At 44.1% G+C, this 27,902-nt stretch overlaps 1 protein-coding gene across 4 annotated transcripts in view; it reads left to right on the top strand.

Annotated features, from left to right (window-relative positions):
• Nucleotides 1–27,902, top strand: part of LOC138185405 (uncharacterized) — a 251,665-nt gene that overhangs the window by 63,806 nt on the left and 159,957 nt on the right. For 2 of the 4 annotated variants that reach the window (XM_069124296.1, XM_069124297.1), the window contains exons 1-2: nt 8,864–9,284; nt 11,609–11,662. In XM_069124296.1, coding sequence (XP_068980397.1) covers nt 9,236–9,284; nt 11,609–11,662 — 103 coding nt within the window. In that variant the 5' untranslated portion in view covers nt 8,864–9,235. Of the gene's footprint in view, nt 1–8,863; nt 9,285–11,608; nt 11,663–27,902 lie in introns of those variants that run through there. The other 2 variants (XM_069124293.1, XM_069124295.1) reach the window with 2 other exon arrangements.

Genomic DNA, 27,902 nt, shown 5'->3' with positions numbered 1-27,902 from the left:
TTACGTCGTATGTTTCACTCTTGGACTCTCTGTATGTCAGATCGGTGCATATGAAATGTTGTTTTCGCAAATGAAACTTCGTACGCGATTCAATTGAATTTTTCAGCGATTCCATTTTATTCAAGATTTATAGTATAAATAGTTTGGTATACATTTTGCATTATAAATTTTGAATCTATTAAGAACGAATGTCATTATGGCGGTGGCTTCTGTGAACTTTAATTCGCATTTAGACTTCAGCTGAATCGATAAAAGTTTAATATTTTAAAAAGGAAATATTGTAGAAATCCATTGTATTCTAATACTCTGATACTTGACGCGTATTACGTAGTACTCGATACTTTCTTCTATCATTGACGTGATAAAATAAAATTACAGAATTTTTTTATACGCCACGTGTGATATGATGAAACTACCAATAAAAAAAAAAGTTACTGCGTAAAAAGTATACTGTGATTGGCGATCGATCGTATCGCGAAAACTTTCGAAGAGCAAAGTTTTATTAGAAATTATTCATCGAGAAATAAGCGGACGAGAGAGCATTACAATCATATGTACGTCTGCAAGTATGATTCGTGATCCAGTGTTCCGTATCCTCGTGCGGGAAAAATGCAGAATAAGCAGAAAGCTCGGGCTTCTCACAGAGGAAACAGAGATCACGTTTCGCCATTTTTCCAGAAGCGAGGAATCTCACGGTGAGCGGTCACTTGGAAAAAAGAAATGCAGTCACGAAGAGAAGAAGAAACTCGACTGTATCCTCACTTAGCTTGCCATATTTAACTCTTTCGCCAGAGATACACATCCGCCCTTTACATCTATAGATTCCTATCGCGGTTTACGTAACATTCATGCACAATACCACAGAATTCATTCCTTGCGTGAATTAAAATTCATTACAAAAATTATCACATCACCTTTTTAATTAGAAAGGTAGTATGTCAGGAAACAGGATACCGGGCATGACCAGCGTAAACATGGTAATTTCCTCTTTTAACGTAACAGTTACCGAAGAAAAATATGTTACTTAGACACGCTATTAATTTTTATAACATCACATATTCGTATTATTACACGATATCTGCTTCCTCGTCGAAGCAAGGCGGATGTTTTACAACGAGATTGAATCGTAAGAATAACCACGTTTCTCGATGCATCTATTTCTCAAAGGCACTCCCTGAATTCTTCAAAAATGTAAATCGTAATTTACGAAACACTCTACGTAGAAATTACATCTACGAACGTTTTATAAAATCAAACAGTTCGAAAGCACAGAAATCTATTGGGCCGGCATCTAAGCGATTGCGGATTTTGTCATCAGGTGTTATCGACAAAATCCGCAATCACTTAATTGTAAGCTCAATAGAACAAAGAGGAAGAAACACGAGCGCATAAAAATGGAAGAAGTCTTGATATACACACGTACATGTATTATCACATTGAGAATTACATTCTACGTTTGGATTATTTGCAACGCTATCAACAGATTCAACGATATTCTCGTTAGCCGTAATTCAATGTATTGTCTATTTTTAACACAAGTTCCATCGCACTTGATAGTTACTATATAACGATCTTAAAAGCATATACTCTTTTCATAGCGAGTACTAAAGATACAGCAAAGATTTATTTTTACTACTCTATCTTAACTACTATGCACAGCTGTTGTATACATTACCGCATGTATACGCTATATAGTATAAAGATTCCTCGATCAAAAGATGATTCCCACGGAAACGTGCCATCCGTAATACAGCAAAGAAAGAAAAGAAGAGGGAGGAAGAGATGGCGACGCGTCTGGCGGCGTCGAAACGGCACAGAAGAAGCCGCGGAGAGATGCGGACGCGGAGGAAGAAAGAACAGCTTGGGAGAGGGGAGGCAGGGTCGGCCGGGTCGGAGGGATCGAGAGGGTCATGGGTCACGGGTCGTACGGCATAGCCCTGACCTTCGACCTTATCCCCTTCCAGCTCTTCTCGAGACCCCGTACAGACCCCTACCAGTCGTACCTAGAACTCGCTTCTACTTCGTGTTCGACTCCGCTTCGGGTCTCGCGGTGTACCCGCGGTGTCGTCTTGCGTTTCTTCCAAAAAATTCCTATCGTTGTTTCCAATCGGTGTGTCCGATGATATCAACTTAAATATAAAAAGAAAAAGAAAAAAAAAAAAAAAAAACGGAGTGCAACAAAGTGGCAATGAAAATTTCGTTCCTGTGAAATGTGATTACAGACCTTGACACAGTTTAGCGAGGATAGCAGTTTAACGACGCGCAAGTTTGGCATCGTTTATGTTTTGGTAGCAGTAGATTAGCGAGTGTGCAAGTGCATCTGGTGCAGACGCATGCAGCAGCGTGCAACGTAGCCTCGTGACACGGTGTAACGACGCATTGATTCGATCTTTACAACGGCCAGCCACGCTGATGGAGTCTGTTGTTCGTGGCGTGTGACCGCGTCCGCTCGGCTACGCGCCTCCGACTGCCTCGCTTCTTTGTGTCACGCGACCTCAGCTCGGCCGGATGGTGAATTGATTTTACTCGTCCGCTGTTTCTGGATAGACGAGCGCGTGGAAAGGCAATATGGGAATGTGTTTGATAAGAGTGGGGATTATGTAGATTGATAGGCGCAATGGAATACGTAATATTGTCTCGATGTGTTTCTTCGCGGTTTGGTGACATTTTATCGCAACTGGTTCGTAGTCAATAAACTACTTTCAAAGGTCGTTCGTAATTTGGATATTTGCGTGTTACGGTTTTGCAACCTGTAATATGTCAAGTTTGACATTTTCCTAGTAAATTATATACCGGTAGGTATACGCGTTTTATACGTTGAATTTTCAATACTCGAAAGAGGTAGAGCTTTTGGAAAAAATAGGTAAATTTTTAATGCATTACATTTTGCATACACGACTGTGAAATATCAAGTTCCAACAGTCGATAAATCACGAACAATCGAAAAATCAAATAGCCAAATATCCGTAATAACATTTTTTCATCGCGCTGGTTTCTTTATCGCCCTATTTCGTTGATACTCGCGTGTTACGTAATTCCTATCAGCTGACGAAATATTTCTAATTTCTAACTTACTTTTTCCTCTTATCTCTCACGATTAACGATACAAAAACAAGCGATGCGACTCGTATTCGAGACTCCACTGATTTCTAGCCTTTTTTGTATCGAAAGTTTCTCGCGGTTTGTTATTCGAAACTTGTCGCTTCATTATAAAACGTAGCCGTTAAAAGTCACGAAAATGTTCACGCGTCTGGCTTTCGATTCGATGGATAAATTACCGGTGAAATTGTCGTCCGATGCTCGTCGATGGCGTCTGTTAAACGCATGGACAAATGTCGCTCGTAAATCGGCGTTAGTACCTAGTAACGTTACTCCAGATGCAGTGCTTTCTCTTCGAACGCGAGTGTCGCGCATTACAGTCAACATGATGAATGTAATGACAATAAATTATTCCGGATATCGGCAGTAAAGCCGCTTTATCGCGAGGCAGTACGTAACCCTCGCGTCCATTAAGAAAGAAATCGACTTTGCTGGCCAGAAAATCGTTTCTTCTCCGAGCCTTTGTCCAGACAAATTGCCGTATCTCCAGATAACGGCGTTACATGTCTTTTCAACTTTGCGCAAAAATTCTTTCCTCCGAGTTTAAACTCGAAAGATTCTAATCAATAACAAAATCGATTTCGTATGCTTAGGCAATGAAATCTCTAAGTAGTTTAAGTTAATCATATTCCTGCTAAAAGTTACAGTCAAATTTCTCTTCTCACTCTGGTAGAAAGAAATAGAATCTCCCTTTTGAAAGTTCTCTCTGTATCAAGAAAATTGAAGTTTCAACGTACGCGCGAAAATTATTCGCAAGATAATCGTCATCGTACTTGGACGTTTCCGCTGTTTGAATTTTAAATCGCGGAGACATTATCTCAGCGGCACTCTCGCTTTCTATCGTTATCGATAATCTTCGCGTGGAACCGCGGAACGTGTCGCTGCGAATCTGTATCGGATGTTGTAAATGTAATCGACGCTTAGAGAGCGGATTACATGTTTAATTACAGACGCAAGCGGCGATATCGCGTAATCGTAAATAAAACGAGACTGATGGATAATCAAGCAGTCCATTCAGGGGTATGATTAATACTGTTATCTGTCGAGTAGCGTGTCGGTCGTTTTGCCGGCTTTATAAACCGATCTTAGATAAACGCTAGTTGCACATCGAAAGAGCTTCATTATTGTGTCGTGGCTGGATAATCTGTTGGCCGGTTGCTTCTCGTTTCGCCACTAGAAAGAATTTCGCTTCGATTCTTCGTGCAATTACCTGCTTCTTCCTGTTTCGCTAACGCATCAACCTCTGTGATTAACGACACGGTTTAAAGCGCGAGTGGGACGAACACGAGGAAAAATCGGCCGAACCGAGTGTTACGATCGGTATTCCGATGATTTTTACTCGAGGCCCAAACCCTTTCCATTAAGTCTCCTTTCACGAAGGATGCTTCGCTCCCGGGCAAGTTAGATTCTTAAAAAAGAGTAATTGCGTCCTTGGCCCTTGATTTATTCTGTTACCATTGTTGTTCTGCTCCCGCTCGTTTGCTATTTCTACGAGTAACGTTGCACTTAAACGTTATCGACATTACCGAGGACTCTTCTTACATAAATGGAATGAAAATTTTGTTCGTTCCTTTCATCGCGGTATTTGGAATGTTGACGAATGTTTCGCAATTCCCTGTATTTGTTACGGCCACGCGTAGAAAGCTTGCTTAATCGGAATAACCGTAGGACGACAAGTGGAACACCAAATTCTGGCACTGCTTCGATTGTCATTTCCATACATTTTTCGTTATCTATTCCAAATCTCCATAATTAATTTTATTTCCTTCGTCTCGACAACTCTATTAAATTCGTAAACTTTTTACACGGAGAACGAGATTTTATAGGCTTCTCAGATTACGATCGCAGTGCTTCGGTACCCCCATCCAGTTCCTCGATATAGTCTCGAGTAATTACCTCCATAAACACAGAAACCTTAGCCAATAAAAATAAGAGGCAATCCAACCATAGCCATAACAAAATTCTATTTTTTTTTTTTCTTCCTCTTCTTCTAAAGTCTCCGTCGTCCGTTTCATCGTCAATATCGCAAATCTGTCTAACTACGGAAAGTCAACGTATATCGAGGAACAAATAGACGAGAGATGGTCGTGGAGTGAATCGCCGCGTTGATCACGAGCACAGACTATGTTTATACGCGTGTTCGTGAGCGCGTAGGTGCGTAGGTATATCGTAGATTACGCGTGGCGCACGAACGACCTCGGTGCACGGTTCGTTAGCAAGGATCGCCCTCCTCTTCTACCTCGGCGACGTTGACCCGACGTGGGCGCGGGCCACGCGTCGCTAATGACGAGCAATCAGCCGCGAACTCGATGCAAATCCGGCGTCCAAAGGGCAGTCGGAGAAAGTGATTAGAGGATTGGCTCGTTGCGTTGCCTGGAGCCTGTTCTTTTCCAGAATGTTGAGATCGTCGAGGAGATCGTATAGGAACGTCGAGTTAGCAATAGAGAAGTTGATTTTACGCCATCGAGGATGACATTTAAGTAAGGATCGCGCGTAAAGGAAGGAGAGCCCGTATTTGATCTGTCGGATTTTTCAGCGTTATTTTTTCAAACTTCAATAGCTTGGGAAAGTACGGCGAGCTCCACTCGGAAATTCTAATATGGCTTGGAAGAAAACCAATTTCGTACAAGGCTACATGGTTGCGGAACTTTAGTGCGAATAGCTGATTCGTCACACGTGGCGTTATTTTTATCGTCTGCGTTAAAAGAAAAATATGGGTCAGTCGCTGGGGGAAATAATTCTATGGTAATCGTTGGTACTTCCCAGAGACTGAACGATTCTCCTGAACGATCCGTTTTGCTCCTAAATCGTAATTCTCGAAAAGCAAGGTATAAAGATGAAATGAAAATTCCAGAAGCAACTTTCTCGAGCTATTTTCAACGCCAACCTGTCAGAACCGAGCTCGATGCTTGGCGAAAATTGCACGTAATACGCGAGTGACGAAGAAAGTCGGTGTGCTCCGATCGAGAGGAAGTTGGAATCGCCTCACCTTCGTAGGTTCTGGTTTTATCTTCGCCGGCCCCTACCAACGCCGCCTCCTGAACCTCCACCACCTTCTCCGAGGTCCGCCCACAACGCGTGCTCCTTCGTTCCCTTCGCTCCATCCCCGCGAACTCCCACGCCACGTGCTCGTTCTTCTCGCTGATCTGCTCCTTTTGGTCCACCAGGAAGCCTCGGATCCACCATCCATCACGCGCAACTATCGCGACTAACGAGTCCGCTCTTCATTCACGACCTCCGGTGCAAAACGGGCTCGCCACGGGTTCAAGGGTCGTGTTTCATTTGGCGAACGATTATGGGCTACTTCGACCAACGAGCGAACGAACGAGCCTCGTTTTCCAGTAACAATGCCTGTAAATAATGAGACCGTTCCGTGGAAACTGTTAATGGGATTCTTGAATGGTGTTTGGAGGTTCGTGTTAACCCTTCGGCAGTGTAATAAAGTGACGAAGAATTCAGGAAGTAATTATCTCATTATCTTCGAAATACTGTTAACGGGTTAAATACTGTAAAACCGCTGTTAGACGTGGTTGAGAGGAATGGCGAAATTTAGAGATTAGTTTTAGAAGTTTTAATAAGTCGAGCACGTCACCCTTGAGTTTATAGTGTGCTACCTATTCGATGTCTTGATTCAACTGTACTTTAATCGGGAATCGAAAAAAGCGTCTAAAATTTCTAACAGTCTGATCGACGTAAGAAAGAGGATAAAAACTTGAAACAACCAGAACCAGGACTGGTATCCGTAGACTTGGAACATCAACCTCTTTTTCTTCGATTCCAATTACCGCAATTATAGCACTTGAGTCACGCTTCGACGCGAATTGATTTACCCTAGAATTCTACGACTCGTTGTTGCACAACCTACAAAAACGGCAAAGTTCACGTATTTTTTCCCCTCTATCCCTCTCTCCCTCTCTCTCTGTCTGTCATACTTGTCGACAGAAAGGAAGGTTGTCTCGGTAGCAACGTTATTTTGCATGACTTCTTTCTTTCGGAATTCCTTAGTTTTTCACGCTGTAGATTGTTACGTTACGCCTATAGTAACTGTATAGGCTCGTGAGTCATAGTTTAAAGGATAAAGAATGATCGGCGCAGCGGTGGCGCGATTTATTTCTTCATGGTCAAGCGGTATAGAGAAATGCGCGAACAGTTTGTTTCACGCTTCGGCCAGTTCGCCCGGTGAAGTCGGAATGCTGGGCGAACAGGACATTTTTTATGAGCAAAATACATCGAGGAACGCTCGAAACACGCTTTCTACTTTCTAAAGCTTCCTAGTATTTCGATTTTATGGAACGAGTGATCTGGTTTCATTGCTGTTAGTTAGGATGAAAATAAAAATATATCCGAGATAAAATAAACAATTGTAGCCGAGAGCTACGAGTACCTCGTCGTATCTTTTCGCTTCCATTTTATTACTTTAATGAAATCGATCGAAGCGTTTTATCGTCTATTATTGTATCATTCGACCGTAGTCGAATTAAGTCAATTAACCACGGCAACATTCCAATTTATTTCTTTATCCGTTGAAACCGCAAGAAATATCAAATCATCTGAAACCACGTCAAACAATCTTCCATATACCTTGGATCCGCGCTCATAAAACAAATCACCCATCGCTACGGAACATTATCGATACCTAGCAGCACTTCCACAAAATCGCCCTCGAATATCTCCAATTTCGTTCCATCGACTGGTTCCGTTTCGCAAACACGTTCCGCGCGTTTAGCGCAGGAAAACGGCTGCCACCGTTTACCGCGAAAGAGTCGCCCCGACTTAAAATACCGAGCAATTCCCAATCGAATTGCCTGCGGATAGCGATGGGAGCAAGTTTCATGTGAATTCACGAAGCATGGCTGCGATCTACACAGGTTTCGTTCGTTTTCCTAGCTTGTCAATCTATCGATAATCTACTATATTATTTTATTTATATTTAATTTAATTTAGTTTAATCTACTGTAACGTTATTTTGCTTCGGTCGGTCTGCCATAGCATTCTGCGGTTCGTCAATTTATTATCTTAAGATTCTACTATACGCGCCTGCAACTCCTCGGCTCACGTTCTTTCCAAAATATTCACGAAAAATTCCAATCTGCTTGAAAGTATCATTTCGTTGGCCAAAAATTTTCCGATCTAATTCGAAGCTACTTGACGCGCACTTATTCCCATCGCTGGCGATCGATTCGAGCTGGTCGCGGATCATTCTAGCAAACCGCACGATTCCAGAAAACATCTAATCCAGCGGATAGGAGGTGGCATTACGGCGTGTTGCGCTAACGCGAAAAACAGTAGCCCCGTTCTGCATGCGGGGAAGGATCGGCACGCCTCGTCTGCGAGGCGAGCACAGGCCGCCAGTCTGCAAAAGCGGACTATCGACCAGGATCGCGCGAAATAGTACGGTTACGACGTGTTTTATGATCCGCGGGTAAGTGCGCGTTCCTTTCTAGCGGCAAAGTGGCAAAACCATCGTGATAAAGGAACGCAGCCATAGGAAACGCCGCAGATGCTGAAAGCATCGGGTTCTACGTGCAAAAGGGAAATCCGCGTCCGCGTTTTTTCCTAAGCCTCTTTGAGTCTTTTTGTCCAGCCTGTTTGACCGCGCCTTCGTCTTTCAAGGTTGTTTCGTTGTACTGCAAAATGGTAATCCGTGCTGTAACCAGCGAATATTGGGTTTACATGTTGCGAAGAGCGGCTGGTATTTATGGCAAGATCTTTTATTTCGAGATGATTAGGTGATTGAACGTCGTTTCTGGATGATTATTGAAAGGTCCAGTAGTGCGTATGGTTTGAGACTGTACTTTGCGCAGTGTGGTTGATCGACATATGATACGCGTGTTGTTCGTATTTTGTGGGAGAAATTTGATTTTGGTAGGAAAGTTTGGGGATGTCGTAAGTTTCAGCGAAGTTAATCGATTTCAGGAAAATCGCGTGGCTGTGCTCTGGAACTTTCAGCAAACTGGCATAGATTTGTGAAAAGTGTTGATTAAAACTAACCGAAGCGAGCTAAATTTTCTGTATTAATGAAAAATACGGTTTAATACTTCTTGTGAAGATATATCGGTGTTCTTATGGTCGTAACTTTAAAAAACACCTTCGATAAATTAATGTTACTGAAATACTGTTGCAAAGATCTGCCAAAATGTTTAGCCTCGACTGGGGCTTTCACTTCATTCCAGAAGAATATGGAGGTAAGAAAAAGTGCTTTAATAAGAAGAGTTATCAATTTGCCAGTTGACAAAATTCTCGACCCTTATTAACGCCCCCTACACCGTACAATCGTCGATAAATCAAGCGTGGCAAGAATTTCTCAATGAAAATAAAAATCCTTAACGAAGAAATTCAAGGATCCAATTCCGCCTGAGCCATCAACGACCCTAACGCTTAATATCATTAATAAATCTTCGCATTCATATAACAATCCAAAAATAAAGAAGTTTCGCCAACTTCCACGAAACGCAGCCTAAAAAGGTACGACGTTCCCCTACGTTATTAATAAATTGTTGTACGCGAAGCGACGTAAAATTTGTCTTCGAAAACCCTGGAGAAACTTCGCGAACCTAAATGAAACGTAAACTAAAAAAGGAAGGAAATTTCTCTCCTACGGATCAGTGTTATTAATAAATTTTTTGCACGCAGGCCGGTACCAAATTTGTCTTCGCAAAAAGGGGTATACTTCGCAAGCACGAAGTACAGTCCTTAATCCCGGCCAGGCCTTAGTCGCGAATTTATGACTTAATATATCGGTATTCCGACGAGCCCCGACGTTGAAACACCAAGAAAACGAGTAATCGCGCAATTTCACTGTCGTGGTGCTCGCACGAAGCCACCCCATGCTGGGCGTCCGCTGAAGCGACCGGCTTCCAATCCGCTGGAGCGCGTGGACCGAGAAAAAAGTCACGGTCGGAAGTATGGAAAGCTCGGTAGCAGGTGCCCCGCTGCGAGGTTTTCTCATTTCCAACGTTTTGACGTGGCTCGACGTACCGGTCTACCAACGTGGAATAATACATACCGCTGACCAAAGACCAATTAAATCGATCCGTAACGACAGCTCGTTTCTGTTAGGTTATCGCACTGATTTAATTAGCGATTCGTCGATAGCTGCGCGTGTAAACGTTGTAAATTGTCCGATCATCATTGTTTCTATTTGGTTTCCTCTCATTTGCATTCGTGTTGCAGGTTGCTTTGCATTATTTCCTCGCCAGTGATTAATCGTTTTAATACTCGCGTATCTTATTAAAAACGAGCGCTTGGATTCTTTGGATTTTCGAGTCTTTCAATTTCCGAATCTTTGCATTTTTCTGCATCTTCGTTTTCTTCTCTTTCTCTTGCCTAACATATTCCGTAACGAAAAATATCTTTCTGTCGCTACTGATCGTTAGAAATCGCATTTCTTCTATCGATTCATCGACGCGCTTGCAATCGAAAGAGTATCTGCTCGACCAGGGAAGTTGTATTAGTTAACCTTGTCAGATAGGTAGGTAGCTACCTTCTAGCTGGTCGTGCATGCTAAGTAGCTACTTCGTGGGTGGTGCTCCCGACTACCACCTACAGTTGCAGTCGCGGAGCACGTGGTATTCGTCGATCGATCGATCGATACGCGTTCCATCCCCGAGTGATTGGAATTGCTACCCCCTCTAGCGTGCTTCAGCTCGTCCAGCAGTGCGGCCCAAGGCTTCTTTGATTTCGATCTTCCGTTTAGCAAGTGCACGCCTGGTAAAGGTTCCTGTTCTGCTTTCTTACAAGTGTCGTTTTTTTTCTCTCTCTTTTAGAAGTTGTCAAGATCTAAATCGGAAAATGGATAAAACGTGTAATATCGAATCGTAAAGATACAAATTCGTAGAAAATCGTCCGTATTGAAAAAAATTCCACAACATTTACGTTGTGGGATCGACATAAAAATTAATATTCTCCGTCTATTAATCTGCGTACAAAATCTATTACAACTGCCATTTAGCAATACGACGATTCCTGTTATCCCTTTAACCTATCACCATTATGATAATTAACCTCTGTTTTCTAAGCTTTCTCTTTTCAAACAGGATTGTTCCTACTTATCTCGATAAAAATCTAACTTTTACCATAGGATCGGTTCTCGTAACGAACCTCACGATGTTACAACATCATTCGATATATGTATAATTAAAAAGCATTATAATCCCCAGCCATTCGATGCAACAGCACAACATCCGCACAATACCAACCATTAACATACATTCACGTTACCATACACATTCACGTTGCCATACGCTCGACATTGTTGAACAATGAAACGTAGATCCCACGAATCTCGATCGAATCTCCACGATCGATTTGATTAAAATCTCTCCATTGAGCTCATGCGAGTCCTTGGAATCGACATCTAGGGCGGTCTCTTTAATGACAGTCGAGGGAAAGGGTTACGCCGTGGGTGGTGCCTTGCATCTGCATTTGTTCGATTCTGCCGTTTATCCGTCTGCGTTTAACCCGCTATCGATTCCTCCATCTGACGATCTATCTTTCGTTTTTGTTCCAGGTTCGGAGAAGAATGGATTTCCTGATGCCGGTGCTTCATTCGCGTGCCAATTTGGTGAGCTATCAAACAACTTTTGTTCGCCTTTCTGTCCATCATTTTTTTTTTTTTTGCTTTCTGATTTATCGATTTACCGTCCATGGCTATTGAATTAGGATCGTTCAAAATTTTTACATCGACAACGAAACAAGTTTTATGTTTCAATCGTCACTGGCTTTAGAATTAACTTGTTTTAATTTTACTACGCCTGTTTGCAATATCGGTACTTTTCTCGCGTTCGTTCAACCACGAAACGATATTCGTTCGTCGTTTAATTTACCATCTTCGCTGTTTAACTTACCAACTCGCATTATCTTATTAACCTGTTAATTTAGATATTTAACTATGGCGATATTATTGGTTAAATCGTCTTAACGATACGATGATCAGTTTTTAAGCAATTCCGTGCTTCTTATTAGCAACGTATAGTTTCTTATATATTTTTCTAAGACTGCTTTCCGTGATTACGGATAATCAACTGTGCAATGATCTTTTTACAATTGGTCATAAGAAGTGGAATTTATGCGAAATCTCGTCGAATAACGAAAATGATGAAGGTAAATGAGCGTGAGGATGGTTTTGCTAAAATTGGAAATATCAAGCGAACATAAAATGCCGTTTATAATGACAGGATGTTATAATGGAAGGTTAAGCGTTGTTTGTTAGTAGACCGTCGATGATTTTGCAAATAAAATACGTAGATATATCGGAGAAGTTCGCGATGGTAAAGCTATATATTAAATATTTTTGTCCCTCCATTTGCAAGGCAAAAGTTAATTCGTTTTATTCCACATGCTATTTCCTTTTTGCATCGTATGCAAATTCGAAATTGCTTTATTTTTCCTAAAAACAAATTTTATATCAATTTGTTTCGAGTTCGCTTCGATTCAAAGATTTTTCTCTTCCTCCAATATTAATTCCCTTTAATTTTCTTGTTAATCTTTTTTATTTTTCGTTATAAAATCTGACACAGAGTATCGCGTTACAAGGATTCTTTTAGAAACCACAATTTCAATTTTCTTTTCATTTTATTAGCATCGCAGTTATTAAAGTAATAGTGCCAATATCGGAGGAAAAAGTTTCGAAATCATCGTCTTCTTCGAAGCTATTAATTTGCACAACCATCTGCAATCAGCCGAAATTAGGTGAACCTGCAATCAACCTACACCGTCTTCCACACCTGCCTCTCTGTCTATCGCCATTCCGATTCTCCCTACACGAAAATCATCGGGCCACAAGTCGCAAAAAACTACATCACCGCAGAACAAGGCACGTTTCCAAGGTGGCAGCATCGTCACGATCAAAGAATCACTTTGAAACAGTGAAACACGCTGTTTCTGGAGTCGATCGCGCGTAACGGAGACACGTATCCGAAATAAAACGGACCAGATATTTCGTTGGACCACGGTATGTCGATCTTCAGGACGTGGTCGTGGTCGATGCGTAACGAAACGATTAGGGTCTAGCGATTATTCGTGGTCCTATGTCGCAGTTAACCGGTCGTAGAAGTAATAACGGCCGGCAATCTGGTCCAGCAATCGATGAGTACGTGTTTATGTAAATTGAACGAGCCACGACACGAACCACGCGAGCAACTTTTCCTATACGCTCGGGACCTGGGCCGGTCGAGGGTTGGAATGCTTTGTTATCTCACGAGGAAGACGATATGTCCCCTCTGCACGCGAGGACTCCTCGCTTGCTTGCTCCTGCGAATGACGAATTTCGTGTTGGAAAGAGTTTCGGATCTCGTTCGACGCAGTTGTGGATGTTTTAATTCAGCCAGAGTCGTTTGACGTGGTAAATTAGCGCGATAGATTAGCGTGTAGATTTAATAGCTGTACGATTTTCCGAATCTCTCGAAACTCTCGAAAATCTCTCTCTTGGCCCATGCTACGATCGAACTTGTACATTATTTTCTATCGAGTCGGATGTTGGAAGCTCCGAACCGTTCAAATTTCTCTCCTTATCTGCTAGGAAGTCTGAAGAGGACGGAGATTGAGCGATAAACCATCGGTTTATGCGTTCTCCGGACAGCGATCGTGCAAAGTGAAAAAAGAAGCATCGTTTCAATGTAACCGAGTAGCTGACACAATCTCCGGCAGTTGTAACTCTTCTCGATCGACGATTATCCGCGGTAAATTGCACCGTCTCCGTTGGAAGGTACGTCGGATCGTGGCCGTGGCTCCGCGAGGCAGATGTAAAGCAGAATAATTGTAGTCATTACTTTGTTAAACAGGGTATCGCCACCGTTCGCTTCTTACTCGCCTTCCTTTCCGCGCTCTTTCCTCCTGTTCATCCTCCGCCCTGTTCACGCTGACGTACGCGCGACGCTATAAAATTTTTAGTACGCCCTGAGCGGCGTTATTGGCGCGTTCACACACGCGCGTCCCTCGCCTCGACGCCTCGACGTCGTTAACGACGCGAAATTGCGCCAGTGTAGCGTTTGTTTGCCGTAGTCGGCCACCATTCGCCACCGGTCGAACGTCCACGTTTAACCAGAACGAATTGCAACGACCGTTCGCGATAATGACAGGTATACTAGGGAGAACGTCCTCGTAGACAGTATCTTGGTCGTGGTAGATTTTTTTCTTTTCTCCTTTCGATTCTTCCTTTTCTCCCTTTTTTATTTTCTTCGTCGTAAATGGTTCCTCGAGGGCATAGTTGCATCCAGATTTATCGGCGAGTTCCTCGGTGTCCGATTTATGGAAAGTCCATAGAAGAGAACGTCCGGTGTCGCCTGGTACCACAGCCAAGTTATCGATAGTCCCGCCGATGGTTGTAACTTTTTGGCGTCACGGAACATCGATGCCGGAGACGGTGTAATTTATGAAAGTGGCGGTTGGGTGCGCACAGCCGATTTATTGGAAGTCGTTGCATAGAACGGTGGCGGCGTTCGCGGTTCAATGATCGAATAGGCGGTTCCGCGCAGATAATCGCTACAGAGGATGCGAATGAAATTGGTCGTTGCCTTGTGTTTGCGTAGTTTGCGGTCAATGGGAATAGTTGCGGGAAAAGGGTCGTTCGTGGTCAGGAAAATAGAGAGACCGGAGGAAGCTGCTCGAACGAGGACCTTTGTCCTTTGATCCTCTTTCAAATTTATTCCCATCTCTAGATTAATTGGTAGAATTATCGATTAATATCCGTTAGGATTCCACAAGAATAGCGTTTGTTAAAAATACTTGATAAATCGACGAAATTTTCTGGAAACCTATTGGGAAGTAATACTTTGATATCTTCGGTACACCAAAAGTTAATGATATAGGGAGACAATTTTGATAATTTTTAGGATCGGTGGACCGTGTACGAAATTTAAAAACTGCTTTCTCGTAGAAGATGAAGAACGTATACTGTTCGTTTTCTACGATATAGCAGCGAACACGGTAAAAGTGCGAAGATATTTAAAAGTGGAGGAATAGCGGATCCCCACCAGAGTCGGTGGAATCCAGTTCACAAAGTCAACGTGGCCGCGTTCTACCGGTCGGCGAGGTCGTACGCAGAGTTCGTCGTAACCGTACCAGACGCAATGGAATAGCATGGTCGTTCGTCGAATGGGAGCCGCCAGAGGCCGATCAATTATGCCGGTCGATTCCAGGCCACGAAATGTCAAGGCTCCACCTCGATGGAATTCTAAGCCAGCCTCATCCTCGCCGTTCAGTCTCGAACCTGATACGTGCGTGCTCGTGACACGAGCGTCATTGATAATGATGCGCTTGCCGTTCCTTCACGGGAATATCGATTCGATCAGCTTCTTTTGTAACGAGCCTACGCGATAGTATCGTAATCGAGAAGGTGGAGCACAACTGTGTGCAAGAGTTTAAGAATTTCGTCATTGATTCCATATCGATATTAGACGAAACGTTTTATCGTACAGGAAAGTTTTACCAAGATAAAGTTTGACGAAGTATACCGATAAAATCTTCAAAGCGGATGATTTATTCGCGTTACTTCACTGTTCAAAGAAGAAATCGCGTGTTTAAAAGACTGACATTTTAGCATTTTTACGTCGTCGGTAGAATTCGAGGAATTATTTCAAATAATCGCGGCAGTTTATTTTAATTTCTACCTCCACTATGTTCCTACTAAGAGCAAGGTACACGTATTACTTCATCAAAGATTATTCTCGGCTAAGTATCGCAAAATTAAATAAGCGCGCATGGCTCATCACTGAGTCGCCGACCAAATTCCAAGGCAAAGTGGTTACCCACCAACTTCCCGTTCTCAATTTTAAAGCGGTCGATCGTCGCGCGAACTCCATCAAAATTTTAATTTACCGCCGGTCGTACCTTAACCACGGTCTCCCAAATTAACCGTCGAGTATCGGGAGGCTTCTGGAAACGAGCTTCTTGGCTCGAGCGAACTCGAATGGGAAGCTCTCTCGCGTAAGAGGCAGTTGGCGCGAATAACGCCGCGTCCCGGCGTCACGTCCGGAGCGATGATGCTCGCTATACGGCGGAAAGGCGAGGCCAGATGTAAGTACTCGCACGTACGCACACGCGTGTGCCAAAGTATAATAAACATAATCGCGGTAGCACGATGAGAGGAGGCCTTGGCCGTCTCCCTTCGGTCGTGGCCGGCACGCCCACCGCTACTACCATCGTGCCGTGCAAAGAGAAAATACTGGCGTGGCAATCAACGGTTTTACACCTGAGCATCTACACGTAGGTCGGAGGCGGCCGAAGAAGCGAGCCAGAGGTTAAAGAAAGGATGGAGAAAGAGACCCGATAACTTCTCTTCTCTCCACCTCTTTCTTCTCCTCTTTTCCTTCTTCTCCTCTTCCTGCTGCTCCTTCTGCTCTTGTCCCTCCTTTTCTTCTTCTTCTTCTTCTTCTGCTACTACTTCTTCTTCTTCTGCTTCTTCTTCTTCTTCTTCTTCTTCTTCTTCTTCTGATGCCGATGCCGATGCTGCCGTTGTTGCTTCTGATCCCGAGCGAACGAGCAACTTGCCTCGCTTGGACTTGTGCATCGGCTCGATAGGGCCGAGCACGATGCACGTCGACCTACCCTGAAGGATTATCGACAAAGCATCTCTCGATACGCTCCCGTTGCCTCGACTGCTCCCGTTGCACGTCCTGGATCGATCCTGGCTCCGGTGTCCTGAACCTCGCTGCTCCGAGTTAACGGCTCGGTTCCCTTATCTGCTGTTGCTCAACAGATCCGATGATCGATTTCGATCGAACGTTTGACGCTGTACGTTCGAACTTCGCACCTTAGGCGAGGCTTGCTTTTTACAAGTTTTGAGTCGGATTTGATCCGAGTTTGGAAGATGAGATGGATTCGAACGTTGCGAGTAACGCGAAGTGAGAGAACGTGTGTTGAGCGTTCTTTTTCTTTTTTAATTATTTCGCTACGTATCGGAAAGCGGTTGATATTCGATACGGTTGAGAAGCTTAGAAGAGACATCGTATCTCGAGCGAGTCGGTGGTCAAAAATCGAAGATTCGTGCGACAGAAAGAAGCGAGATACGATAGATCTCGCGGACAAAGAAGGCGTGCGTATCCTTCGAGATGTATCGAGATGTATCGATGATTATCGTTCGAGCGGAAGCGATCTTTCTTTTCGCGCGGTCACGTCGACCGGGTTGACAAGCTCGCGATCGAATTTCTACGGCATTCCAAGGGACAGTTTCTGTAACGTAGAACAATTTCCAGCTCGATATTAGACGCGTAATATCCAGAGTGAACTTTGCGAGTGAGTCTGCATTAACAACCAGAATATTAATACTTTCTATTCTACGACTTTCTAAATGCTTTAAATGTTTTATCCGATGCGTTTATAACGAAAAATGAATTTCATTCGTATTCTCGTTAAAGCACATCACCGTGTGTATCCATAAAAACTGAGAAATTTATAATCAAGTCTTCCAGGCAAATTCGAATGGTATATATCGTTTTCTCTACTCATTTAGTTCCTGAAAAAAAAAAGAAAAAAAAAACAGGCGTGTACCAATCTTCCATTGAGCCCTTAGATTAATCTACGTTTAATCTCCAATCTAAATCGAATTCCAGTAACGATCTAAAACTCATATTCCAATTACTCGTCTAATATCCATCGTCGTTGGATACGCGCTTCCGTGATCCTTTTTCCTCCTCCTCCTCCTCCTCCTCCTTCTTCTTTTTCTTCTTCTTCTTCTTCTCTCGATACGTTCCTCGAACGTGCCCTTTCGACAGGGAGATGCAGATCCGCCGAGAAAGTTGTTCGGGTCGCGGTTATTTGATCAGAGACTCGTACGAACGAGTCGTTAGCTCGTACGTGCCAAGATCGAGATTCGCCGGTGTGGACACCAACACCGGTGCACGTGCTCCCGTATCATCGACATACGTGACTCCATCGCTGCGGCCAAGGTATATATTCCCTTCGATATATAGGGTGGGGTAATAACCATTGCCACTTGAAATAACTCGCTCGAATGGCGTTCGAGGGACGAGCTGAATGATATTCGGCCCGCGGTGCTCGCTGATACCGATTTGCATGAATGGGAATTTTTTTCGCGTGATTTACGACGCGACAAAGTAATTGGCGATCGTTCGCGTGCAATGCTGCTCGAAGCTTTTATTATTTTCCCAGGATTTGTGGCAGTTACTCGCTCGCGATAATCGTAGACGCGAACGTAGTTTTCGTTGAAACTGAGATCGAGCGAAGCTCTTGGAACTTGTTTAAATTATTTATTTCATTCGAAGGAGATTACACCGACACATAGAGCGCTTCGCCGTTTAGAATGAAGCATTCTGCTCGTCGTAAACCGAACAGGTAACCGAGTACATAATCTCTACAACGAATTAAACGACTCGAGAAGACAGGAAATAATTGGCGAAGAAAGCGAGAAAGAAGTACGCGATATCCGTTGATACGCGGAACATCGAATATCTTCAAACTTCCTTCGAAACGTCGCGCCAATTCCAAAAAGAATGAAACCAAAAACCCCGTTCGAAATGACACACCTCTAATAGCCCCTTGTCTTGTACCCGAAGACACCCTACGCAATCCAGTCTCCAGGGGCAATAATCTCGTACGACAACGACGGAGCGAGTTATATTGCAAGTGGCAGCGGCTATTTTCTCCTGCTACATACAAGTGTGCCAATATACTCGAAGATTTCTTGCCCCTTCCCCTCGTAGAGGTGGAAGATATACGCGCGTTTGGCAGAAGCGAATACACGAAGGGGGGTTCAGCTGTTACGAGGCATCGGGAGCATAAGTCTATACTTATGGGCTAGGTGGTAGATATGGAGCGGTCGATAATGATCCAATATACTGGTACATCCTCGCGAAGTAATTACAATGATGAGCGAACCGCTACCATCGGGCTGGCACTCGGCTCCTTCGGAGGCTAGGCGTTGGATCCGAGCACTCCTTCTCGTCCACCTCCTTTCCCCTCGCGGGTCTTCCTGTTTTTCTTGTTACTGCCCCTCGCTCTCCTTTCGCCTGTTCCACCACCACCGCCACCTCCTCCTCCGTCTCTTCCACTTTATCTTGTTTCGTTCGCCTCCGCACTCTTTCTCCTACCGAGCGGCGGCCTCTCCGGTGTTGCGCACCGCAACAAGAGCAAACATCCACCACGGGGTCGTCACGGGGCCACGGAGTCACGGTGGATGGATCCTCGGAGCTGTTTCTCGATCCCCCGGAATTATCACGGGGCCACCATGGGGGTTCAACCGGCCGGAAGTGCGTCATCAGCGGTGTACGTGCTCGCCGCTAACGATCCTCGCGCAGCCAGCGCTCCTTTGTTCTTATGGATTCCTACGGCGTGCCCTTTGTCATTCGCTTTCTGCTGCTTTAATTATCGTCAATGCGGACGATTGGAAGAATAGGAAGAACCAAGGTTCGATGGATGGTGAAGCGAGGCTCGTCGTAATTGATTCGCCACGAAGAAACATTCCAACAAGTTCGTGATAGTTTTTGAATCGTTTTGGAAAAAGAGATCCGTCGCTATAGTTTTGGATTCTTAAGATGTTGGAGAAAGTAAGTCGTCCCGCGGATGTCACGATATATTAGGAGACGAGCTTAGAACAGCAGAGTTCTCGCATGTGATTTCTATTTAGAGTAGAGGTCGTTCATCGCATCATCAATAAGAAAGCCACTCATCCACTGTCAATTACACGCTTCTTGCAACGATATTGCGTCGATCAACCTCGATCGTGGCAATTGTGTAGAGTCAAGCCTCGACAAACCTTGTCAAACACACGCTTTCTCGTTCGAAGCTCGACCTCTAAAGTCAATTTTCTCAAAAAATTCCGTGTCAAATCGGAGGAAGCTATCCAGACCTCGGAACCCAAATATCAAGTCGCGTAGGTGGTCAGTCGGAGGAAAAAAATTCGCGAGATCCACGTCAGAAACTTGGAGCAAGACGATAGGAAGCGCGAAACGTTCGCTCTGGCGAAGGTTCATTCATCGATTTTTTGTCCCGAAGAACCTGCTGCGAGCTAGATCACTCCGCTCGCCAGGAGCTGAATAGAGGCGATGCGAAGTGTCTGATTAAGGTTACGTTTTTTCCCTCTCTCTCTCTCCCTCTCTATCCCCTTCTCCCTCTTCCTTTTTCCTTTTATTTCTTTTCAGTTTCTTTTATCAGAGAGCGTCCAGCGGCCCGTCACGAGCCGACGACCTCGCCCTCTTCGCTTCCTTTCCGGTCGACTCGATTATGAGCGAATATGGCTATCAAAGTGAACAGCCTCGCCTCGCGTAGCATCGACATCCTGGGCTGGGCGCTATCTCGGGCGCATTCTTTTGCATAATCGATCGGTGATCGGATCGGTAGGCGGCTAGCAGCGCCGGCAATTATCTTCTTGTCGTGAGGTAGCGAAATTTCTTTCAGACCAGAGTCTCGCAGGAGGGAGATCGTTTCGACGTACAGCGACGATTCACGCGAATACGTTTAGCCGCGATCGAGATTGCTCCCGATGCTTCCAAGGGGATTTCATTCTCGCTCGCGCGATGAATAATCGAAGTTTGCGTAAGAAACTTTTTGTCTAACGCGTGAAGCGCGAGTCGAATCTCATTTCTCGACAATTTCGACGTTGGATCGGTTCTCTTTCCATCGACGAATATATCTTCTCGTCCATAGCTTTCGCTTTTTCAGTTACGACGCGAGGCCGGTCGTTCTTTGTCAACCGCTGTGCCAATTAATTCTTGATCGACTATTTAATTGTTAGAGAAACATTGGTCACGGATCATGCAAACACTTTACAAACGTTGCAGTCGATGGTGTCGTTCTCAGAGTACGATAACGTAAAAAATCCACAAGGGTTGAAATTTCGCTGACGACAGCCGACAGGAGTCGATCTTCGTACAGTCGGTCGATGTAGCCATAAATACGACATCACGACAAAGTGACGGTTGCGACGCCACTGTGACCGTGCATCCTCGCGCAGAAGAGCACGCATAACGTAGAGATGCAACGCTCGAGAGCTCCGGATCGCCGAGGGCGCGCTTCTCTCCGCAAGAAGCGGAGGTGAAGGGGGCACGCCAGCGACCACGAAGAGGGGCCTGAAGAGAGCTAGGGGAAGAGGTCGACCGGGATAAACATCTGAGCCCCGCCCGGCACCCGAGGCGCAGCCTTTTGTTGCTCCTCTTCATCGTTTCTCTTCTCCTACTTCTTCCTACATCGTTGCTTCTTTCTTCTACCTCTTCTCCACTTCTGGTGGAACTTTCTGCCTCTGCTTCTTCTTCGTCGTCTTCCTCGTCTTCTTCTATGGTCGCGTCTTGTTGTTCTTCCTTCTCTTCCATCGTAACGCTGCCATTATCGATCACCGATGAGGCTTCGCCAGCGTGTCGATATGTAGCATTTCACACGTCCCGTGCATTTTATGGCGTTCCGCCTCTATCTGGTTTCCTTAATTGTATTTCGTTTCTAACGCTTGATTCGAGCTTGATTAACATTCCGTCTTGACTCGTCGAGAGTTGACCTTTGCCTGATGGGAGCTTGAGCGATCGTGAGAGATCTTTTCAGGGCATTATTCGATTCTCTTCTTTTTGCTCGCGTCGCTTCTTTGCCGCAGTTTAGCATTTCTCGGGATTTGATAGTTGCAGGTTTTAAACGACCAGAATCGAGGATATCCTGCGTAACTTTAATCATACGAATCGTGGTCTTGGGAGAAATTGACGTTGCGGAGGATCGTAATCGAATTTTCTACTAACTGTAAGTCGATTAAAACTTTCGTCTAAAAGTCCTCAATGGTTCAGGATACGTAACACGAATACACTTGGAATTTCTTTTATATTTTTGGGAAAAGCGAACGACAAGTGAACATCGAGTCTTCATCAGTGTCTATCTAAATTCCTAATATTCGTCAAGGTTTTTATAACGTTTAGGAATTTGTATTAACTGCTCAAGATTACCTATTGCTACATGTTGGATGGGGATCTTTAATAGCTTGTAACCACCCACTATGAAGAAAACGAAAACGTAACTTCCATTAAGCTAAAATTACACCCTCCGTTGAAAGCGAACGCCTCGATTAACCCGTTAGGGGCGAAGCAATCAAATAATCCGTAAAAGTTGCGTAATAGTAAAACGTTATTATGTTTCTGCAAAATTCGAGGTCTTCGGCCAGAGAAGAAAATTAGAAATCCATTTCCATTGGTCCGCGTTTATCCTAAACTTCCTACCAAACTTACCTGTCATTTCCTCCTCCTTTCTTTTCAACCTTCCAACTTTTATTTCTCCGAGGCGTCGACGGTCCCTCTTCTCGCTTCTCGAGTGTAGCAACCCTGATCGAATCGCTCCCCACTTAAAAGCGAAACTACACCATCTACCTGCAACATCTCGAAACGCCGAACAATTCATCCCGTCCGACTAAATTAGAAATCCATCAGAAAACGCTTTTCACCCGAGCAACCTTTCATCTTATTCAACGAAAGGAACGAGGCTAACGTTTATCGGCCTCGACCCGTAATTCCCCGTCCAGTCGATCGCCGCGGGATTCGGTCCGATAACGAGCCTTTCCGATTAAAGTTTATTGCCTGGCCGGTGTATCAGATAAGAGCTTCCGTGTTTCTTGTCCAGGGATGACGCGGGGTGAAAGGATCTCGCAAAGACTACGGTTTCTCGCGACCTAGACCTCGAAACAGAGGCCGTATTAACCCATTCGCGTGTGCAGAACTACAGAGCCGAGCCAGAGCTTAGCGTAATCCGAAGCTATTGACACGCATTGCGTGTGCACATTCCACAGAATTGTCACACGTCTGGCGCTTCGTCTCTTATCCGAAAAAAGAAATCGCTCGTTTACGTCGAATCCACGTAGCCCTGTGTAGCCTCGAGGAATTCGTTGATATCGCGTGTCTCGACGATTTAATTTTTTAATCGCGACGAACGCTTCGCTACACCTTGACCCGTATCGCGGTATCGCACGGACAACAGGCAACATCGCGAGAGAATCTGGTGCAGAGCTACGACAAGGTGGCGAAGCGAAAACCCGATTTCACCCTTTTTGGCTCGTTTTTGACTCGCGTGTGCGCGTTGGTGGATCCTGGTTCGCTGGCGTATTGAATAGTTTACGGCTTCTAAATAAGCGGCCCTCCCGTTCCCAAACAATTTGCCCACGCCACGGATCGCTCGTAAATAAAGATAATCTATTCTACCCGGAAGATAAAAATCGTTTCGCGGAGCAAGGTTGGGGCGAGACTTGAGACGAAGGAAGAGGAGGAGCGAGATGAAGAAGGACGAGATGGAAGGCTACAAGGGGAAAGAGGCGTCGTGTACACGAAGCGGGACGCTACGCGTTCGTTCCGCGGGTGAACGATCCTCCAGTTATTCATTTTTACGTCGTTCATTGGCCGGATTTTACGAGGCAAAAATGGTGAAATTGCACTTTGTGCGCCGTGCGTGCCCCGCTCCCTCTTTCACTCTGTGCGCTCTTTTCAGCCTTTCTTTCCCTTATTCTTACGCTCCGGAGAGCCGCGGTTGCGATGTCGAGGTAGCGGATGGGAAACCTCGGGATTCACCATTGCTACTCTTTCTTCCATGGATTCCTGTCTTTTGATCATCGTTTCGAGGCGTGATCCTACGATCTCGTGAATTTTAAATCCCGCGTTACTATAGTAGCTGAAAAAACGCGAGTTTTAGAGAAAAGGAACGATGACTGTTAAACAAAACCCACGACGGACGATCATTTGGAGAACGTTATTTATTTTTGTTGCTCTATTCTGTAGATACGAGTGTTTTTGAATATTTTCAAAATGCAAATTCGATGGAGGACATCTGGCTTCGTTCTATTCTTCTTACACACGATTACGAGCCATTTCGACGTAACTCGCTTAATTATAGAGAATTTCCTTCGTCGTCCGGTTATTCGTCATTCTAGCACATCGTTCTGAGAGTCTTCAAGTTTCATCTCGCCACTGTCCAGCAGCAAAGCGTCGCAATTACATCGTCTCTGCGGACGCTACTCGATTTTACTCTGCTTAGCCAATTTACGACTGTTTCTAGTATTTTACTGCCTTGTATCCCGTCAACGATAGCGATCGTTGACTATTAAAACGCTGAAGAATCATCGATCGAGCGTCCCGTTTTTTTTTAGTGGACCATGTCCATCGGATTCGAGGAATCACACCACCCCCTTGTAACAACATTTGACATTCCAGGCGCCAGTTCCCTCAATTATTACTGGCTTCCAGCGATACGTCCGTACTTAACGTCCCGATGACGAATTTACGATGTTTTCTCCTTTACGCAAGCCTTCGTCTTACAATTTCATACGCCTGTCTCTTCGACCAAATTGTATTAAATTATAGGGGCGAGGGGAGCTGAATTAAACAGATTTATACTACCGAGGAAAAATTTGAACGCAACAGGGTTTGTCAAGATCGAAGACGAGCAAACTGTAGCGTAAAATATCGAATCTAACGTTACTAGGTCGACTATTTTACAGTGAAACTTATATTATTAGACCATCATCGAGGTTCTTGGTGTTTCTCAAGCGAGTTTTTCTCAATTACGAAATGCTAGCGTATTCGTAACTTCTCCAATGAGTAGCTCGTTGTTTAGGAATTGCGCTAATTACAAATCTTCTGTGCTGCTAGTGCACATCGAATCTTCCATAGCGGAAACGAGAATGAAAAAGTTAAAGGATAAATAAGACGAACGATAGGGGGAAAATAAATTAAAGAGGAGTAAAACTTCGTAAAAATAATACGAAAAGGTTGGACAAGAAAAAACAGAAAAGTGCGTAAAGGCTGGAAGAAACAAACACGCTGTGTAAAATTCATTGGAACCGTTAACGTTTTCATTTGTTAGACATAAATCTTTCCGCTTCTAGGCGTGCAGCTATATAAATTAACTAGAGACACGTCGGATGTCACGTTGGAAACGCGATAAACGATTCGCTGTTAATTAAGGGTCCCTCGTTTATTGGCCAAAGCGTTAACAGGTTCGAGCGGGGAGAATAATAAATTAGTCGATGATCTTTTTCGTTCCCGAAGACGCCTTCCGTGAGTCCGGTGGCTTCCTCCCTTCTAAATTATTATCGCTCGTAAAGCGTCCATTTTATATAACCACGTTCGATCGATGACAACTGGCACGCAGTTGTTTGATAGCCGAAGGAAAAATAATCACTCGACTCCAATTGGAAGCGTGAATAATCGTGGATTGTTGGATTTTTCGTTATGTCGTTGTCAGGTTTTAGGAGGTCTGAGATTAATTTGTTATCGACCAGGAGCCAATTTAGCTACCTTTGGAATAGGAGATATACAACGTGTTAGCTAATGAGGGATTTTATTTTTTGATAATTAAAGCCGAACGTATGGTTGCGTGCCTGTCGACAGGTTCAGTTCGTCGAAGATGAAAGATTCTTGCGTCTTGATCCATAGAGCAATGAAACAGCGTTTTAACGCTTCTCTTCTAGGAAGTCGAACGATCCGGATAAAATTTGTATTCCGCTTTTTGCGTGAAAGTTATGGCAACTTTTAACTGTACTGTACGATTCTTCGTATAATACAAATACGTTTGTCAGAGCTTAGATCAAGCGTTCTATTAAAACATCCGCTGAAACTTACCGCCACACGTTCAACCACAAGGACATTAATAAAACAGAAATAATTTGATCGAGCGCGTTGAATGACACGCGTGGGCCAGCATTTTCATCGTGGAAGAACACGATCTATGAAAACCCACACGCGAGCGTGGAACAAGTTTCCATGATTGCTTGATCCACGGTATCTTGCCTTGAAAACGTTGTTCTAACCGAATGTCGAGCTCGCGCGAGTACACGACTGATCGATTTCGATTACACGTCGATCGTTTTAACAGCACACGTCGGTCAATATAATTAACGAGTTGCTCGGACAAGAACGATTGCGTAAGCAGCGTGCAAGGAAAGCAAACACTTTTTAGACGAAGCAACGTTGAGAAAGCCCGTGGATTAATTAGTTCTCAAATCACGTACAGATTTTTTTTTTTTTTTTTTACTTATGGCTCGTTCGACCACGTTTCCTTGACCTTTCAAGTGCGCGTATATTCCTCTGACCTTTACCTCCGCTGATTCATCGGCATCTGTCGGCGTTACCTCGACAGTTATAATCGTGCGTGTTCGCGTTCGTCATTCCATTTATCGTCTCGCGATATAAATCGCCATGAACACGACTAAGTTTGGACTTTGAAAGGAGAGACAGCCGGGAATCGAGCTTCGAACGAGCGTCTGTCTTCGGATGGTGTTCCGGTTGCGACTGCTTCTGATTTTCTTTTGCGTTGGAAACGGTCAGTTACTGGAATGGCGAGGGTTCAACCGAATACGAATTGTTATTTTTCGATAGCGACAGAAAATTTTCTTACAAGCGTTCCCGGTAAAAATAACGCAGCTTCTCGTTTTCTGTATCGATGATCCGAGTCTTTGGAAACACGATTATTCGCTTAACGTGATTATCTTGCATCTGTATGCGACAGATACTTTTCATCGCGCTACTGATAAAGTCTTTCAGTGTCGGATTCTCGCTCGAGACGAAAGTGGCAACAGAATTATTATTATTAAGAAACTCTATATACACGTAGCTCCGCGAAACTTTATATCCTTCGATACTCAATTAATTATTTCCGTCTCGGCTCTCTATTTTCTACAATTGCCCGGCTAAGTGGAAGCTGAGGATCCCTCTGCGTTTAGTCCACGGATTAACGAGAATCGTTGTTTTTAAATTATTCGAAACGGCCACCGAAACGAGCGAATAATAAAACGGGCACGGCGTTTATGTTTTATACACGCGGCCGGGCATCGAACAAGGTATTTAATTAACTAAAATCCGCGAACATTATTCGACCCGATCCTCTTCCTGCGTGCTGAACGGCGAAGCAGAACATTCCTGTAAATTACATCGAAATTAGCCGTACGTTACTAAAGCAGCCTCGTTTCTCTCCCGGGTACAGGCAAAAAACTCGCGTGGTTCTGCGAGGTTTGGTTTAAAGGCCATGAAACTTTTTCACCGGAACTTTACGCGATCCTGAATGGAGAAACGCGAGGAGAGTAACTCTCCTCTTCTTCTTATTCTTCGGCTCTTCTCTACTCCCTTGGGATTTTTTTATACGTAATGAATTTTGTGACGTGCCCCATGCTCGTTCCTTCCACCGAGGGGACACTATTAAACCGGGTTGAAAGGATAAGCTCGAATGAAAAATGGAAAAGGTAAAACGCGTTCAGGACGAAGCTCGCTTCGATCAAAATGAGATTGTAATTAACGCGTTTATGCAATACGCCGTTGACTGGTTTCTAGTTAATAAAAGGCTGCGTCGCCGTTTTCCCCCCTCGGGCACGAAGTTCTCTTTTATCGTAATTAACGAAGCTGAAAAATCGGCGTTGTTTGAGGTTAAGTTTGATGACGCGGTTGGTATGCGATGGCGGGAAACGTAATTAATGAACGAAGCGTCGAGTGTCGAGTTTTAGTATGGAACGTGTTTATTAATTGGCTCGTTTATTGAGATTGTGTCAGATAATAAAGTGGCCGAGAAAATCAAGCGTTTTTGTCACCGGAAAGTGTTAAGTACCTCGGAGAAAATGTCTGCTTGCAGTTTTTGCTGGTCTTCTTCGCGTTACGGTTTTCGTGTTCGTTAGATTTTTATATTTATGCGCATCGAGTTACGTGGATGTGTTGTAGATTATTCACGGCTAGAACTGTTAATTATCGCATCTGTAGAATGCGCATCTGTATAAGCGTTACGAGAGAAAAAAAAAGTAGAAAAGCATGTACCATTTTCATCCATATAAATACGAATATTCTATGTCGTTTCCTGCGTTTATCTACCTTTTTAGAAGAATTCAATTCTTACGTATATAGAATAATGAT

Source organism: Bombus flavifrons, chromosome 12 (genome assembly GCF_040668555.2).
Source record: "Bombus flavifrons isolate JBK064 chromosome 12, iyBomFlav1_principal, whole genome shotgun sequence".
Lineage (NCBI taxonomy): Eukaryota > Metazoa > Arthropoda > Insecta > Hymenoptera > Apidae > Bombus > Bombus flavifrons.
This window is presented reverse-complemented; position numbering and strand designations above follow the sequence as displayed.